At 43.4% G+C, this 18,552-nt stretch overlaps 1 protein-coding gene across 1 annotated transcript in view; it reads left to right on the forward strand.

Moving 5' to 3' along the window:
- Positions 1–18,552, forward strand: part of SPATA7 (spermatogenesis associated 7) — a 509,081-nt gene that overhangs the window by 403,107 nt on the left and 87,422 nt on the right. The window contains exon 11 of the mRNA XM_086937621.1: positions 17,381–17,458. Coding sequence (XP_086793747.1) covers positions 17,381–17,458 — 78 coding nt within the window. The remainder of the gene's footprint in view (positions 1–17,380; positions 17,459–18,552) is intronic.

Consider the following 18,552-nt stretch of genomic DNA (forward strand, 5'->3'; position numbering starts at 1 on the left):
TCCCAACAAGTTTCCTGATATGGTGAATGTTTTGTGAAAAACAAAGCTCCATCATCTGGTGGCACTCACACAGCGTCTTGTCTAACAGCTGCCAGCACACAGACAGATATCTGGGCTGCTCCCCTGGTTTTTAGTCACGGGAACCCCAAAGGAAAATAAAAACAAATGTTTTATACTTTTCTTTGGCTGACTGAGGCTTCCCTTCACCAAAAGCAAGGACTCTAGGAACCAACACAGACATCTATGTACTGGCAGCTCCTTCAGAAAGGCTGAGAGAGCTCCGCAGGAGGATGGGTCTGTTTACGTCAAAGCATACCAGACAATGCAGCTGCCTGGTTTGCCAACGACATCTTGAGAACATTCAGAAAACGTCCCTGGGAATGTATTCTGCCCATTGCTTGCCACTGGCTTTGTAGTTCGTAACTCAGATTTGCTTGTTATGTATTTGCTGGCTCTATTTGTTTAGGCTGTTCAGCTCGAGTTTGTCCCTTCCCTTGCCCAAAGCCTATTTACTGTATTCTTCCAACAGCACTGGATTTCTGTAAACAGGCCTTTAAATCTTATTATCTTGTCACGTTCGCTGTGCATTCAAAGACAGATGTCAGGCTCTGTCTTCCAATGAGCTTGGTGTTTACTGTTCTTTCTCTTACTTGAAAAGAACAGTCATGGTGTCTACTGGGGTAGAGCTTGAGGAAGGCTGTATGGTATGATGTTATTTTTTCTACACACAACAACATTTTAATGTCTGTAAATGAACTTTGCAGATATTCCAGAATATATCAGAATTAGAAAAGCACATTCTGTGGTAAGAAGCACAGTTTGCAGTAATTCTGAAGTGTGATAGAAACAAATATTTTAATACGATCAAAACAAATCAATACACTAGGGGATGGCCTTTCCACACATTATAGTTTGTGTGCTGTATACTTTTATCAGTAAACCTCTATGTATGTGCAAATGTAATGGTCATGTCAATTGAAGATGTGTTGTCTGTGTTGCTCGAATATAAATTTACCTTGAAAAAACAAAGACAAGAGGCGGCTGACAAAACAGGAACAGTTCGTTTAATTAAACACTTGGTCTGGAGTACAACCCAGAGCAACAGGTCTGAGGACTGTCTCACCATACAATCAATTTGTGCAGGCTTCTATACAGTTTGGGGTACAATAAAAGTACATCCGGCAATCCTTGTTTGTTATCAAACAACCCTTTATTTATGGTTCCACAGAAAAGGCACACATTCCTTTACCAAATAAAGGTGGTTCGACCTTGTGTAGACACAAAGTGGGCCAGTGGGTAGTGTGTTCAGATGTCCAGCATGAGGACCACATGATCACTGCGTGTACTGTGTGTGCTGTTTCCTGATTGGCTTTGTGTTCCTAACTCCATGTGGCATCTACCTTTATGGTGTTTGGGAATGCGTGCACCACTCTGGCCATATGTGCTTTATAGGGTTCAATTTCTCTGGAACATTGTGGTGCCGCTGCTCTTATATGAGGGATGGAGCTGAGCTTCCTGTATGCGCATGTGTTTGCCGGCTACTTGCCACCCCACTCTACTCTTAACCACTGCACTCTATGCTAATGCACGCTACTCTGTACCACTCCATTCTACACCAGTGCACTCTACGACCCTCTAATCTACTCTGCACTTTATGTCACTGTACTCTACTGTGCACCACTCCACTCTACTGAAACAGTCTACTCCACAACACTGTACTCAGCGCCACTGCACTCGACGCCGCTAAATTCAGCACCACTCTACTCTGTGCCTCTGCACTCTGCATCACTGCACTCTACGCCAATGCATTTAGCACCACTTTACTCAAAACCAATGCACTCTACGCCAATCTATTCTGTACCACTGCACTCTATACCACTCTATTCTACTCTGCATCACTGTACTTTATGCTACTGCTCTCTATACCACTCTACTCTGCACCACTCTACGCTACTGTGCACGCCACCATTTAACTCAGCGCCACTCCACTGTACTCTGGGCCACTGCATTCTATGCCAAGGTACTCTACATCACTTTACTCAAAACCAATGCACTCTACACCAATGTACTTTACACTACTGCACTCAACGACAGTCTGCTCTGCAACACTGCACTTCATGCCACTCTATTCTACTCGTGATTCAGAAAAGGGGGTGGTGATGAACAGAGTGTCTGAATTAAGCAGACCACTCTTACCCATTCCAAGGATCAGGGCTGGGTCCATCACCGTTTTTTAGCTCGCTGCACCATCCCAGCTCAGAACTTGGCTATATGCAAATTAGTCTGACCCTGGCCCAGTGCATCATAGGAACAGGGCAGACCAAACTACCAAGCCAATTCTTATACTAGGAAGGAAACAAGCTTCCGGGGACCGGTTTCTGGCATTTCAGCCGTCTTCGGCCCGGCTTGCTTGAATCTTGATGGTGCAATGAGCAAGGGTCTCACATCTGAGTATACCCTTCCACGCTTATGGTGGACAAAAATGATTCAGAAAAGGGGGTGGTGATGAACAGAGTGTCTGAATTAAGCAGACCACTTTTACCCAGTCCAAAGATCAGGGCTTGATCCATCACCGTTTTTTAGCTCACTGCACCATCCCAGCTCAGAACTTGGCTATATGCAAATTAGTCTGACCCTGGCCCAGTGCATCATGGGAACAGGGCAGACCAAACTACCAAGCCAATTCTTATACTGGGAAGGAAACAAGCTTCCGGGGACCGGTTTCTGACATTTCAGCCGTCTTCGGCCCGGCTTGCTTGAATCCTGATGGTGCAATGAGCAAGGGTCTCACATCTGAGTATACCCTTCCACGCTTATGGTGGGCAAAAAAGATTCAAAAAGGGGGTGGTGATGAACAGAGTGTCTGAATTAAGCAGACCACTCTTACCCTTTCCAAAGATCAGGGCTTGATCCATCACCGTTTTTTAGCTCACTGCACCATCCCAGCTCAGAACTTGGCTATATGCAAATTAGTCTGACCCTGGCCCAGTGCATCATGGGAACAGGGCAGACCAAACTACCAAGCCAATTCTTATACTGGGAAGGAAACAAGCTTCCGGGGACCGGTTTCTGGCATTACTCTGCCCCACTGTACTCAACACCACTGCACAACGCCACTCAACACTGCACCAGTCTTCGCTAATGCGCTATATGCCAATGTACTATACAGCACTGCACTGTACAACAATTTACTCTGCAACACTGGACTCTTTGCCATTGCACTCTACGCCAATGCACGATACACAACTTTACTGAAAACCAGCTGCCAAAAAATCACTGCTGTACTCTGCACCATGCTACTCTGTGCCACTCTACTCTGCACCACTGCACTCTGACACTCTACTCTGCACCACTGCACTCTATGCCACTCCACTCAAGACTGCACTCTCTCTCACTGAACTCAATGGCCCTCTTCCCTGCACCACTACACATTGCGCTCTGTCACTGCACTCTATTCTACTCTACACCACTGCTCTCCATCACTCTACTCTGCGCCACTGCACTCTACATCACAGAACTCTCTGCCACTGAACTCAATGCCAGTCTACTCTGCACCGCTCAACTCTACATCACTCTGCTGCACTCAACATCAATGCACTGTACACCACTAAACTCTGCATCACTCCACGCCACTCAGATGTGTTCTGCACCACTGCACTCCGCACCATTCCACCCCACTGCACTCTATGCCACTCTACTCTGCACCGCTGAACTCTACCCTACACCACACTACTCTAATCTAAGCTGAGTCACTCCATACTACGGCAATTCACTGCACTATGAAACTCTTTTTTTGACTTTGTATGGGGGGGCGTATACCCTTATTCACTCAACTGCAAGGCAATAACGGGCCGTTATTTAATTTAATTTGTATTTATGTTTGTGGGAAGAGTAATTAACAGCCATTATTGCCCACAGAAGCGAATTATAGCGCTTAATTGAAATAATTGTATTACTTTGTCAGACCCAGTACATGTGCATTCAGTTATATTTGTGGACAGCTAGGGATAGTAGTTTAATATGCATATCTTATAACAGTTATTATTCTGGTGGTATCTGCTGTGTTTGACACCATTGGCCACATGAGCTTATTTCCTGTATAAAACATGACTGACATCAATCAGTCTACATTGATTTGATGTAGCACCGAATTCCTGGTGTTTATCGGGGTTACAACACTTTGTTTGGTTTGACGTGTATGGTGCTTGCTCTATTTCGGGTGAACATATTGCTTTATATACATATTTTAATGAGCCTTGGCTCAGTGTCCTTCAGCCATTGTCTCGTTGTGCTCCGTAACCTTCAGCTGTTGAATTTAAACATTGTCAATCACATGTTGGATCTGCCCACAGGAGTTTTTTTAAACTCACAATTGTTTATTGGCTTTTGGAGTGTCGCCTTCTACTTCCAGTAGCCTGCATGAGTTATTTTTACAACTGAAACCAGTCGGTGAGTTGACCAGTAGCACTGCAGAGTGAACGTTAACAAAAGCACCTGAAATGTGAATACTACAGAAAAAAAGTGTTCCTTTTTCCCTAGAACATTCAATTTTCATATGCTTTTGTTTGCACTTACTCCCCACTGTGATGGTCAAACAAGCATTAGTAAAGCTAGGCAGTGTGATGTCTGCACAGCGTACTCACATTTTGAGTGTCAACTCATACAAATGGAAAACCTGTCTGCACAGCCAATGCTTGCTTATGTCAGGTATTTAAACATTCACCACAGAGGGTTCCTAGCATTAATAATAAAATGACCATCTACCTTACAATTGGAAACTGTGATCATAGAGTCCCTTACAAGAGTTACACTGAGAAGATGTACATTTTAAGTCATTTGCAGAAGGTCAACATACTTTCTGGCCTCGGGGGGTCTGGGGAAGGCTGTTCCAAAAGGCAGGAGTCGTGATTAAAAAGGTGCATTCACCTTTGCGGTGCCACCAGCGCCTGCAAGGGAGCTTTGACTATATAGAAAGATGGAGTCACTCCATAGTGGGTGCGGCAAGTACAACAAAGCTCTTTAAGTTCACCTTTCTGGGAGTGGGATTCAGAGCAAGGACTGCTGAGGAAGAGAGGCTGGAATACATTACAAAGGAGAAGCAGTCTCATGTGGAACCAGCCCCAGTAAATATTTGGGGGGCCTTAATACTATGAATTGCTCCAGTTCATCCATGAGCCCACTTTAGTTATTACCACTGAACTGTGGGCTTCTTGCCTAAGGCAGGTCACAGTCTTGAGGTGAAAGAAACAAGCATAGGACACTGCCTTCTTTGGTGAGATTAAGGGAAGGTCAGCTGAGCTCCTCTCTAAACCTAGTGTTTCTTGCTGCTAACTGTGGGGCATCAGCACGTGATGGAAGGGCAAAATGTAGGGGTTCAAGTGCGAGCGTTGCATGCACCACCATGAGTACTCTTAACTCTGGTTTACTGGTTATATGCTTGAGCCAGGGGCCGGCCATCCAGTCACTCATTTCAACCATGCACTATTTGTGTCCCCTTTCACCTCTGTACAGGTCTGGCCGTGCCTTAGGGGCGCACAGATGTCTGTCCGTATAACACATGCGAAGGCCACAGGGCCTCATAGATGCTGAGCTATTCCAAATATTGTTGTATATTGGATTGTGAATTTCGTCATCTGGGACGTATAGCATGAAAACGAAAAAAAGTAAGTGAATGTGTGTGGGTGGCTATAGCGATTAATTGCAAGAATTAAATGCAATTTCAGCAGAGCACAATAAAGTTAAACTTGCTAATCTCAAATTAACAAATGTTAAAGTGAGAATAATGAAATGGAAAACTGACTGCACACAAAACTCTCAATGAGCCTCATGCTATGCTAGACACGTTTTATTTTGGATGCAGTCTGTCTTGTTGATTTGTGCATTGTGCTCGCTCTGGAGCTAAATTTTTTTTATCTCAAGGCGCTTCTTTAAAAGGAGCCACCTATAAAGACCGAGAATCCAAAGAACAGATGTGTTGGGAGATGCTGAATTTGATGGTAGTTAACAAACTACGGTCTCTGGAGCATTGACAACAGCAAGGAGCCCAGGGCTATGCTTAGTAGCACTCACATGGGAATCCATGCATTTTTAGGTCTGGCGTTAGCCAAGGCCCTTTGATGATTTTTCTAAAATAATACTTAGAATGTACTTGTTGGGGGTTTCAGTCAGCCCTCTGCATTCAGTGGTCTGTTACTGCGCCCCTGTCATTTTGATTAGATCCATTATACAGCACACAGCATGGGGCAATGAGTCAGCCAACTTCAGCCATTGGCTGAATTCCGCGTGAGGAATGACTTTCTTCCGTTTAACCAGGAGGGAGCACACCCATACACAAAGTAGTTGCCTTTACTGCCAGGGACTACTGTGGCAATGTTTGATGTTTGAGACCGAAAGATATTTTTATGTTTAGCCTTTTTTTCTTATTTATTTATATATTTAGATTGACGAGGGCCTGGAGCTTTCTTCATAATCTAGTTTTGCAAAAACCATGGCAACACAAAACTGGCATTGACAGAGCCAAGGTGCTGTCAGGCCAGCACCAAACCTATTAGCTTTGATGATGCTTGTTTATAATGATAGCACTATTTTGCGGCTGAATAATACTCATGCTTGAAGCCGTTTAAAACTAAAAGGCTGACTCAAGCATGCAAGGGTCGGAATATGTGATATGCAGCTTCATCTGATGCACATCTCTTTAGCGGGCACACTAACCCTATTAGTTTAAAGTTTTCTGTGGCGTGTTGTATGTTTGTACGTTGGATTTCTATAGGTTCAAATGTAGGAGGCCATGGGAGGACATCATTTGAAGAGGTGGTTCTTTAGCTATTAACGGAGGATAGCAGGTTGACTTTCAATCTGAGGTCGCTAGGAAGAAAGTTCCAGAAAGTGGTGGCAGCCCCTGAAAATGATTGATTATGAACATGGGAGGTTCCAAAACGATAACTGTGCAGAAAGACTCTATCTTGGCACCCCTGTTATTTTCAATCTTTTTGGCAGATCTCCCAGCTGCACTTGAAGTAGAAAGAAGTGCAAGTCCAAAAATGAATGGCCATAAAGTTCCTTGCCTTCTTTATGCTGATGATTTAGTGATCATGGATCAAACTGAAATAGGACTTCAAAGGAAATTAACCGCTTTTAAACACTATTGTTATAGGAAAATACTGTCTGTAAATAGGGAAAAAACTAAGGTTTTATGTTTTGGGAAGAGTAAGAATAATTTCAATTGGTTTTTGGGTGATGACAAACTAGAGACAGTTAAGGAATATAGATGTTTTGGCCTCTGGTTTGACAGTGCACTAAAATGGCGCACCCATTTGGAGGCTCAAAAGGCAAAAGCATTTTCATCCACTTGTGGGCTAAAAAAGTTTAATAAAGAATATGGAGACATGACACATAAACCAATGATAAAGGCATTTGAAGCAATGATCCCCCCCAAGTATTGTATGGGGCAGAAGTGTTATACTTGAGCGGTAAACAGACGTGGGATCAGGAGGAGGGAAAAATGTTAAAAATGTTATTGTCTTTACCTAATTGTACAATGGTTCAAGCAATTAGAATGGAACTAGGGCTGATTTCTTGGAGTGTACAATCTCAAATGGCCCTAGCAAGATTCTGGAAGCGCCAAGACCCAGGAGTGACACCTAAGGTCTCACAATGGTGTGGAGAGGAAATCCAGACAAGCAATCTTGGCTGGGCAAAGGAGGTGAGAAAGACTCTCCAGAAAGTGTCAGGGCGTCTGAAATTGAGATCTATTCATAACGCCCTGATAGGCGACTTTACAAAGAAAGCACTTAGGGAACAAGGCCAGTCGCTCTCAAGGGCACAGGACCTGAATTACATGCAGGAGAAAAAGTCGGTCCAGTGGTTAAAGATCTCATGGGTAAATGAAGGCTAGTTCCCTTATCTGGAAACATTGCCTAACCAAGGGTTACGACATGAAATATTAAGGACCCGATTTGGGATCAACCCCTGGAAGATAGACGGGAAATTAAAATCTGTACTGATTGCCCCAGAAGGTTATTGTAAGTGTGGGCGTGGTATAAGAAACGATATGTTGCACATTTTGCTTGATTGCACATTTGTACAGGATTTAAGGAAATTGTTTTTTACGTCCTATATTCCTATCACATAAGACATTTACACGTGCCCATGCAATATGCTTACTAACAGATATGCATTCGCTAGAAATTGCAATTGCATTGGGCAAATTCCTGAAGGCCATAAAAGATTTTGGAAGGGAGATATCGAAGGATGGGCACTGATTTTAAGTTCTTTTAAGCCTTTTATAAAGTTTAAATCTGTCTTTTTATTCTTCCAGATATGTGAAAACTTTGGTAAAATTTGGGTTTAATGAATTGTGTATCAGGAGGTGTTGCCCTCTTTTAACCTTCTCTTTTTTCTTTTTAACAAATATGAATTTTAACTATTTATGACATAGGAATATTTTGTCTGCTCGTACTTTGTCCGATTCTGTTTGCATTTTGTTTGTATTGTTTAAAAGACTATGGTCTAAATAAACAAGTTTCTCTCTCACTGATAGACAGTGTGGACTCTATCCTAGCTTTGCAGCTCTTCTTTGCCTCCAGAGATTTTGAGTAGGTCCTTAAAATGTGAGAGTGGGTTAAGATGTAACTTCTTGTAAGTGAGACATGCCAGTTTGATCTAAGTTATTGTCTCATTAGGGACCTAGAAAGTACATTGATTTATTTTGGAGTTTAGTTCAGCTTTTATGAATTTTATTTGTAGAGGGTTCAAGTTAGAGTATTTATAGTGACTGCACCACGTAGGTATGTTAAATGCATTGTTCCTATATTCTTTCTGTAAGGTAAGCCATTTCAGGCAGTGGATTGATTTTGTAAATGGGGTCTTTTTGCCAAGACTTGCACTTATTTTGTTAGGACCCTGTTCAGTGGGCCACGTGGTACACATCGGCTATTGGGTCCAACCATGGGATTGGAGGCTTTTTACTCCTGATGTCCCAGGGCCTCACTTACTATAGATCCTGAGTGACTGGGCCAAGTACACATTCTGTACCTGACTCTCAGGATTGCGTGGTCTGGGAAGTTTAAGACTCCTTCATGGGGGAGGTGTGGATACAGAGAAGTGAATATGGGCTCACCACTCAAAATGCATCAGTAATAAATCATTGTCCAACCAAACACTTTTGTAACAAAAGAGATGTATTGTATTTCTACAGTTCCCACACAAAGGAATAACACAGCATACACACACAATTACACAGTCTTGCCCTAAGGTTGGGGCTCTAGTGTCTCTCTTGTGTCGCACTCACTCCTCGGGTTAGCGATTTTGGTTATTCCCCATTTACTTCTAGTAACATCTAGGGTATGCCCCACTAGTAGGCCGAGTCTCACAAGTCCACTACGACTCTGATTTAAAGTCTTTAATAATTTTGGCAGTAAGTTTCCCCAAGGCCGTAAGGCCCTGAAGTCTAACCCGCTACAACAGAAGGGAAGCATTGAGAATCCTGGAGTGCTATGGCAGCAGCATAAGTTCAAGCCTGGTGAATCGCTCACATGCAGACGCTGCGGCTGCACTCAGTAGGCCAATTCTCTCACCCTCGTGGTCACGCTGTTGCAACGATCAGAGGTTTCCTGCTGCTCTCTCCTGAGAGGTAAGTGTTCACATGTTATGAGGATCTTGTTCTTGGTTCTATTCAGTGACGGTGCTCCATCAGCGTTCTCTCTCATCCATCATGGGTCAAACCACTTGCAGTCCTTGTTGTTCCCGGTGACCTACAGGTCACCACTTCATGCTGTTCATGGGCTCCGGCTTGATCAACACGGCAACATTTTCAACAGCAGCTCCTCCTGGCATATGGGGTTGCCGCACTGAGTCGCAAAAGGCTTCGACCCATACCACACAGTAGTCTTTCCCCTCGGTGGCCACACCTGTCTTTCTCCTCGGTGGCCCTTCTTTTCATACGGTGGTCATCACACCCCTCCAGTGCAAGGCTTCACCGCATGGCAGTCTTTACCATGGCTATCTACACGGCCGTCCTCACCTGGAAAATATGGGGGTCGCCGACTCAGTACTGCATATGGGCATTGACCCGATCGGGCCGCCTCCTTACCCCACGCACAGGGGTTCACTTGACATGGCTCCCTACTGGACCTTGCTTCTTCCAACGCTCTTCTCTTCCTCACAGGGCAAGCATTCAGGGGTTGGTGCTACAGGCTCCAGATCTGGTGGTCTTGGATGTCCTTGGTGATGTCCCCTCACCCAGCAGGGAAACTAACAAGCCTTGGCCCATAATCCTGGTCACAGGCAGAAGTCTTGCAGACCTTCCTCATCTCACGCAGTCCGTCTGGCTTCTTGGCACATGACAATTTTTGGGGTCTCAACCTCCCACTCCTTTAGCCCTTTTCCAGACTCCAAGTATGAATAATGTCTGAGTATTTGAAGTTTTATTTTATGGTTCTGCTTCTTTTGAAGTGCATGCTCCTCTACTCTTTTTTAGGTCGCAGCCTACTGGACAGCATAGCTGTCTGGTTTGCTAAAGACATCTTGAGGACATTCAGAAAGTTGACCTTGGAATGAATCCTGCCCGTGGCTTGCCATTGGCTTTGTGGTTTGTAACTCGCTTTTTCTTGCTTTCCGTTTGTTTTAGACTATCCAGCTTGAGTTCCTACCTTCCCTTGCTCAAATCTCATTCACAGCATCCTTCCGAGTGTTCCCTTTCTGCCAACAGGCCTATAAATCTTGTTCGTATCTCGTCACAATTGCTGTGTATTCTGCTTTTTTACTTTTTATTCTCTGACTTCAATTTGAGAGGATTTGTGTGACAATCTTGCTGGTTACTGGAGGTAGAAAAGAGTAATTTTTCTAGCACAAAACAACATTTAAATGAACTGTGTAAGAATTTCAGAATTAGGAACACAAATGAAGCACATTTTGGGTTATTTCTGAAGTGTGTTGGCTGCAAATAATTTAATATGATCAAAACAAATCATAATACTAGGTGATGCAATTTCTACGTATTTTAGTCTGTGTTGTATAGTTTTATAGTAAAACGGTATGTCTGTTAAAATGTAATGGTCATTTCAATTGAAAACGTGTTGTCTGTTATGGCAGTGTGCAACCACACCATGAAAACTCTACTCCACTCTGCACCACTCCACACCACTGCGCTCTACTCTGCACCACTCAACATTGCACCACTTTACACCCTTCACTCTGCACCACTCCACTCTACCCACTGCACTCTACGTGACTACACTCTAGGCCACTGTACCTCACTTTGCACCACTCCACCCAATGCCACTTTACTCTATGCCATTCTACTCTTAACCACTGTACTCTACGCCAATGCACTCTACACAGTTGCACTCTACTCTGCACCACTGCTCTCTACTACACTCTACACCACTGCACTCTCCGCCACTGATCTCTATTCCACTCTATGCTACTCCACACCACTCTATGCTACTCCACTCTATGCCACTGCACTCTACACCACTATAATCTGCACCACTCTATGCTGCTCTACTCTGCCCCAGTCTACGGCACTGCACTCTATGCCACTAAACTCTAGTCTGCGTCACTGACCTCTGCATCACTCAACTCTACGCCACTCCACCCTGCACTACTCTCGGCCACTCTGCTTTACGCCACTGAACTTTGCACTACTCTGCGCCATTCCACTCTGCCCTACTCCATGCCACTGCACTCTACTATGCACCACTCTAATCTATGCCACGGCATTCTATGATGCTGCATTGTACGCCACTGAATCCAATGCCACTGCACTCATTTCCACTGCACTCTACACCACTATACTCTTCACACTCTATAATAATGTATTCTACTCCAGTCCACTCTACATTACTTCAGTGTAAGCCACTCTACACAACTCCACACTATGCCACTCCAATACACAACACTCTCTGCCAGTCCACTCTACAGCACTCTACTCTTTGCCATTTCACTCTATGCCACTTCTCGCCACTCTCCTCTACGCCACTAACTTTTAGCCATGGTGAACAACAGCCACGCTAGTGTACAGCATGGGTAAAACACATTGGCAAAGCCAATAGCTCTTGCATGGGCAAGACGTATTGGCTTTGCCAATGCTTGTTCCTATTGACTCGCAGCCTATCACAACAGGGATGTCTCCGAAGCTGATAGTCCCACAACACAGGCCATAGGAGTGACTTGAGTTCACACCTGGGTGTCAGCCACAGTGATATGTGCATCAGAAGGTTAGCCGAGCGCTCCCAGCTCTACTCTTTACAATTCTCTTATCAGTCCCATCTTCTTTTTGAGATGTGCCTAGGAACTTTCCTTGTGACATCTCACTGAATCAAAGAGCATGCTTTGAAGTGTACATGGGAGACCTGGTCCTCCCCTCCCCGGTGTGTGTCCCATATGGCTTACAGGAATACAGCAATCCACCAATCTGTGGCGGGATCTCTCTACTTCTTCTCTAAGCTTCATCATGCAGGTATGGTTCTCCCAAAAGGGAACCCAGGACCTTCCATGAACTGTACCATTCACAGGCACATGTACACCCAGTGCATGTATACAACATAAATGCACTGCATTATTCTGTATCCTCCGCATACCATAGCATTTTGAGACACACATACATCCAGTATTTGCATTCAAGATTTGCGCACTGCCCAGCACTCTATCCTTTATGTATTGATCACTCACAGATACACATACACCCAGCACAAGCACTCATCATGTACAAACTGCATGCGTCAAGTATTGTACCGCTCCCAGGTTCACATACACCTAGCACGTGTACTTATCCAGCACGCACTGCACACTTCATGTATTGCACCACTTACATGTACACATACACCCAGCACATGCACTTATCCTCCGCACACTGCACAGCACCACATTCTTCAGGCACTATCCTTGTATTGTACAAGGGTAGTGCACAGGCACACATACACCCAGCGCAGATATACCACTTCTGCGCTGCACAGCACTTCACACCAACCTGATATAGACCACCAGTGAGTTAAGCACACAGCAGCTGAACTTTAAAAAGTGACTGAACTTCTAGGCCTCATTCCAGTGACACTAGTCAAAAGGGATCTGTTCACTCCTACTGACCACTACACGGTTTGCTGCCACCCCGCTATCGTGTTGCTTTACTCCTGGTGAAGGCAGTGGCTTTCTACCACTATCAGGCATCCCTCCGAGTCCAGCAAGATCCTAATCCGTAAGACAGGCCTATGTCCTGACACACTTGCATGATCCAGGTTTGCCTGTGACAATAAAAATCAGCATTCAGAATCCAAACATTAGTACACAGCAGAGGTGAACGTCCATTACAATGCAGAGGACTTTTCCGTTCCAACATTTTTATCTTCTTTTCATAAGGCATTGTGCTTGTTTTATACTTCACACTTGGTAACACGGAAGAAGTTTTAGGTACTCCCAAACATTTGTAAAGGGGATGCGCGTAAAGTAATGGAATCTCCCCCAGTGGCAGGTGTGCTAAGAAATGACATTTCCCTGCTAGCCACCTCCTCTATCAACTGTTATGCCATCCCTGGTAATGCCCAGTAATTCGTAACTCTTAGTATTGGTAATGCAGTCACCAGTGAGTGAAAGGAGCCCCAAGTGATGATTCAGTAGCACATTAGGTACTTTTCTTGCACACTAATCACTTTTTATAAAACAGGCAGAGCATGCGGAGGAAATTTACTAGCTGATGTGCGTCTCATTGGTATTTTTGTGAATTGTGCCTCATTCGTGCAAACCTCTAATCTGCTCTGAAAATGGAATATATTACGATGCATACTTAAAGCTGAGAACCCATTTGCACTTGACTCGAGTATGGTGTAGACATCACTTTGAGCTTGCCAGCAGAGGAATTGATGAGGATTATTGGAGATAATAGGATTGTCACCTGTAGACCCATATCCGGAGGGAATGAGTCTCCCTACTTGTAAACTATGCTGTGATAATAAGAACATATTTTTATTTAAAGTTTCATACTGCATTTCTGTTTCTAAGAACTTTAAATACATGAATTAGTAAAACACAGTTATGTTACTCAATTTACAGTCCTCGTAAGAATGGAAGGCCAAGTCTAAACAAATCCCTAGGCAACTAACTGTTTATATCACAATGTCTCGTATATTACTATGAAGGCCAAGTGTACACAAAAGATGAAAAATACAAACGTTATGTTGACAAAATAACTATAAAAACAATGATATTCAATGTCTTTAATAATACATAACTAATTAAAACACAATAAATCACAACAAACATTCATCAATACACGCAGTCAGTAGTCTGAAATAAGATTTGATAACCTATAGGTAGGAATACTAAGTAGAATCTCTGCATGGATGCTATTCAAATTGAACAAATAGTGAAACCTCTACCTTCAGGGTTCACATCTATGAACTGGCATTCGTCATTATTTTGAAACAGTACAGCAAAAAATGTGATATTCAGAATCTGACAAATTATCTTTTCAGTGTGAGAAGAAATATAGTGGCTTGAATTATCGATGAATCTTTATAGAATCAAGTCTACACGCGTGAAGATAGAGGTTTAACTATGTTTTCAATTTGAAATAAATTAGTCTTGTGTTATTACAGACATGGAATATCATTGTTTTTATAGTTATTTTGCTAAAATAAAGTTTGTATATTTTATCTTTTGTGTACACTTGGCCTAATATATCAGACATTGTGATATAAACAGTTAGTTGCCTAGGGATTTCTTTAGACAGATGTGTTTTCCCTGCCCTGGGAACGTTTATCAGTAGCAGGGTCTCCTGATAGTTACTTTGGAAAGCCAATTCTGCCTTGCTGGGTTACAAACTTGTGACCTTCTGATCATGACACTGTTAGCAGCGATCGTTCAACTCACCCATCCTCCAGCTTATAATAGAATTCGATTGGTATAGTACGTACAGGTGCCTGTTCATGCCCAGCATTACATCTGCACATATATCCAAATGCCCTCAAGGTGAGGTTAAATACCTCACGGCACAGTGGATGGGCTGGGTTCTGACCTTGTGCTCTGATCATGGCCCATGCCAGTGGAGTACTCCGTTTTAAACCTTTTTTAATACTAATTCATGCAGTGTCTGTCTCAAAGATAAGTGTATAGTGGACCTGCCCTGCCAATCTGAGTCTGTTGAAACAGCACATTGTGCCATTAATCAAAATAGAATTAAATTGTTTGATAACCTGTAGTGAACTAAAATGTTGCGGGAACACTCATTCCACGATTACTGGTGCCTACAGCCATATGGGATGATTTGTGGACCTTTTCAGCAGATACAGCTGGCAGAATTGTGTAAATTACTAACAAGACTATGTGCTGATGGCCTTGAGCATAGAACCGCAGTTGGTGACACTGCTTTCCTTGTCGCTGTAAGTGAAACAAGGGATCTTGCAGTTGTACTCCTGTCACAGCACTCATCAGCTACGAACGGCTGGTATTAAAATATGGGTGACGGTTAAAAGTACATGCTCAGTTAGACAGTGGTGAATACCAGCAACCAGTGTGCATCAGCAAAGGTCGCACCCCTTTGTCATCTGTTAACAAAGCTGCACATCCCTTGTGCTCCTGCATGATTGATTTGTGCATTTATTTATGTCTACTGCTGCGGATAGATACGCACAAGCAAAAACCCATGTGGTGTTCTAGATCCCTCACACTTTGACATATGTCTAGAACACCTACAGATCCCTAGGCCTTATTACGAGTTGCTCGTAATAATCTGACCCATACCTTAACCATTATTAATTCATAGGTGGGAATTACGAGTTTGAAGGTATTTAACTCATCTGATATTTGACCGCTGCATTAAATAACTCCACCTTTATTAAACTTAGGCCGAAATTTAACTGGGATAGACATACGTAATGTTCAGTATTTTGTTTTGTTTTAATCTGTTTATTGAAATTTCGCACGTGGCAATAAGAGCAGAACTATAATAGTATACACACTATAGCCACAATAGCGACCCTTTGGTATTGGGACTTAAGGTCCACTAAGCATACAAAGTGTCATGCAGGGAAAAATCAAACATCAATTATTAAAGGGCCCCTCGTCCTTAACAATTGTGACTTGGGTATCGCCATGTGGTACGCATAATGCAGACAATCCAAGCATGTTATGTCACAGATTTGTACAATGGGAGTAGGGTTCAACAGAATGAGGACAAAGTAAGTTGAAAGAGGGGATGGGTTAACCACCAGTGACATGCTGCTGTGATGCTCTGCATAAGATAGCTATCCGTGTGTATAGGATGTTGAGCATCCATGAGCTAGCTAGCTGACCAAATAAGGTAGAAATCTGCCCTAGATATATTATAGAGGACATATATACTGAAAAGTATTCCCAAATTATGACATTGTAACTCTCTGGTCCCCTGCCCTCCCTTGGGAGCCCCCAGAGGCTGCATCTTGTTTCTGCAGATCGGCTACAATAGCACCCCAACGATTGGCTAGTGGAAATTTGCAGAGACCCAGCAGGTCCTCCCTTTGCTGGGTGACGCCCTCCACCCGGGCCCAGTTAAGCAAGGAGCAGCACCAAGCTACTACATGTGGGGCCACCACTGTTTTCCACCGCTTAGTGATTAGGCGTTTAGCTGTAATTAGGCCCAATTCTAGGAATCCGGAAGTGACCCTATTTTCCCTGCCCCTCTTAAAGAGGTGTAATATATAGACCTCCCATTGAAAAGGGATGTCTCGTTCAGTGCAGCAGGCCAGGGTGGCCGCCACGTCAGTCCAGTACTCTCCGAGGGTACAGCATTGCCATAGCATATGCACTAGTCCTGCATTGGTTAAGTGACATCTAGGGCAGGCTGAGTCCGTGCGGTGAAAGTACTTATTAATCTGGGCTAGGGTGAGGTATGCTCAGTGCAGGTTAAAAAACTGAATTTGGCGAATCCCATTATTAACGTACCTTGTATTGTTGTTTATCAGGGGTGATATAAAAAGCCACAACTCTTAATCAGGCCCCTAATGTTGTTGGTAACTGGGGTCACTCATCCCCAGTGTTGCCACAGGTCCCTAACGTTGGTGCTGGCCACAGGTCGTACAGATCCCCATTGCTGACGCAGAAACCTATTGTTTTTATTGAAATCAGCTGCTTTTGCCTCACATTCCCAGGGGTTCCAGTGCTGCCACAGTCCCATATTACCTTTGGCACGTGCCAAGAATGAAAAGAAAAGGATTTAAACTTAGTTGGAAGGATGCTGGATCAAGGTTCTTCTGTTTGTGAGAGAGCTCAGCTCATTTTGGAAAATGTTTTAGTGGGTAGTGTTTTTATCATTTTAGAATGGAAGCAATTCCTAGCCCTGATGCAATCTCTGCAGCAGTTAAACTCTGACATTCCCAATTGTTCCTTTACCTCTGTGTTCTCATTACAGGGAAGAAGAAGTGCAATATCTGGAATTTGTAGCTGATGTCACCAATGAAATCCTGACTCTTGGTTTATTCTCAAACAGGTTAGAGTTTAAACACCCATGTTTCTTAAAGAATGCAAGTCAGATTTTGAACAGATGTGCTGGTTTAAGTATTTTGAAATTCATGAATCTGTGTTTGTGTATCTCTCTCGCTCTCTCCCTGTCTCTCTCATATCCATATCCATACTAATATTATAAAGAGAGAGCCCAAACCTTTGAGGCGGGTAATCTCAGTAACCCCAGCACCAATCACAACACCCAAAACAGCGTTGGAAAGGGCAGTTGCAGCAGAAGGACATAGGCTATGCAGACTGCCACCATATACATTTAAAAGGTAAAAGAACCGTGCCAGCAAAGTAGTCCCTTCTGGGCGTGTCTGCGTTCTGCTGTGGGCGTGTGCTGGGGGCGTGACTCAAACTGCTGTGGGCGTGTGCTGGGACCGTGACAAACGCTGGGGGCGTGTGGTTCGTTCCGCCCTTCATGCGATGTGAGTCATACATACAAGTGCCAATTACGCAATTGCGCCGCATCAATGGGGACGCTAAGGGCGTGACACGCTGGGCAGTGACAAACGCTGTGGGCATGATTATGGGGTGCAGGGGTATTTAACCCCTTCGATGCTCATGACGAGGTCAGCTCGTCATGAGGCACGGTTGAGCTGTGCTGATGACGAGCCATGAACAATGGGAAATCAGGGAATGCAGCACAGGAGGGGAAAACCATCAGCAGCGATGGTGTTAAAGGGACCAGGGTGGGATTAGTTTTTAGGGTGTAAAAGGTAATAAAATAAAATAATAAATAAATATAATATAAATAATGCAATTTACAAGAATAAATGTTTTAATTAAATTAAAAAAATGTATATATATATATATATATATATATATATATATATATATATATATATATATATATATACACATATATACAAACATAAATTTAATGTTTTAATAATGTCCTTTTACAATGTATATGACTTTACCACACATGCATTTGCGTTATAATGGCATGTGTGATAAAGTCATATGCGTTGTAAAGAAATGATGGCTTTGCGGAGTAATAGTCCCGCGTTATAAAAATTGCGGAGTGATGGTATGCGGGATGTTGGTTTGCGGAATATCATCACATATTCGTTT

The sequence above is a fragment of the Lissotriton vulgaris genome, chromosome 9, assembly GCF_964263255.1.
Source record: "Lissotriton vulgaris chromosome 9, aLisVul1.2, whole genome shotgun sequence".
NCBI lineage: Eukaryota > Metazoa > Chordata > Amphibia > Caudata > Salamandridae > Lissotriton > Lissotriton vulgaris.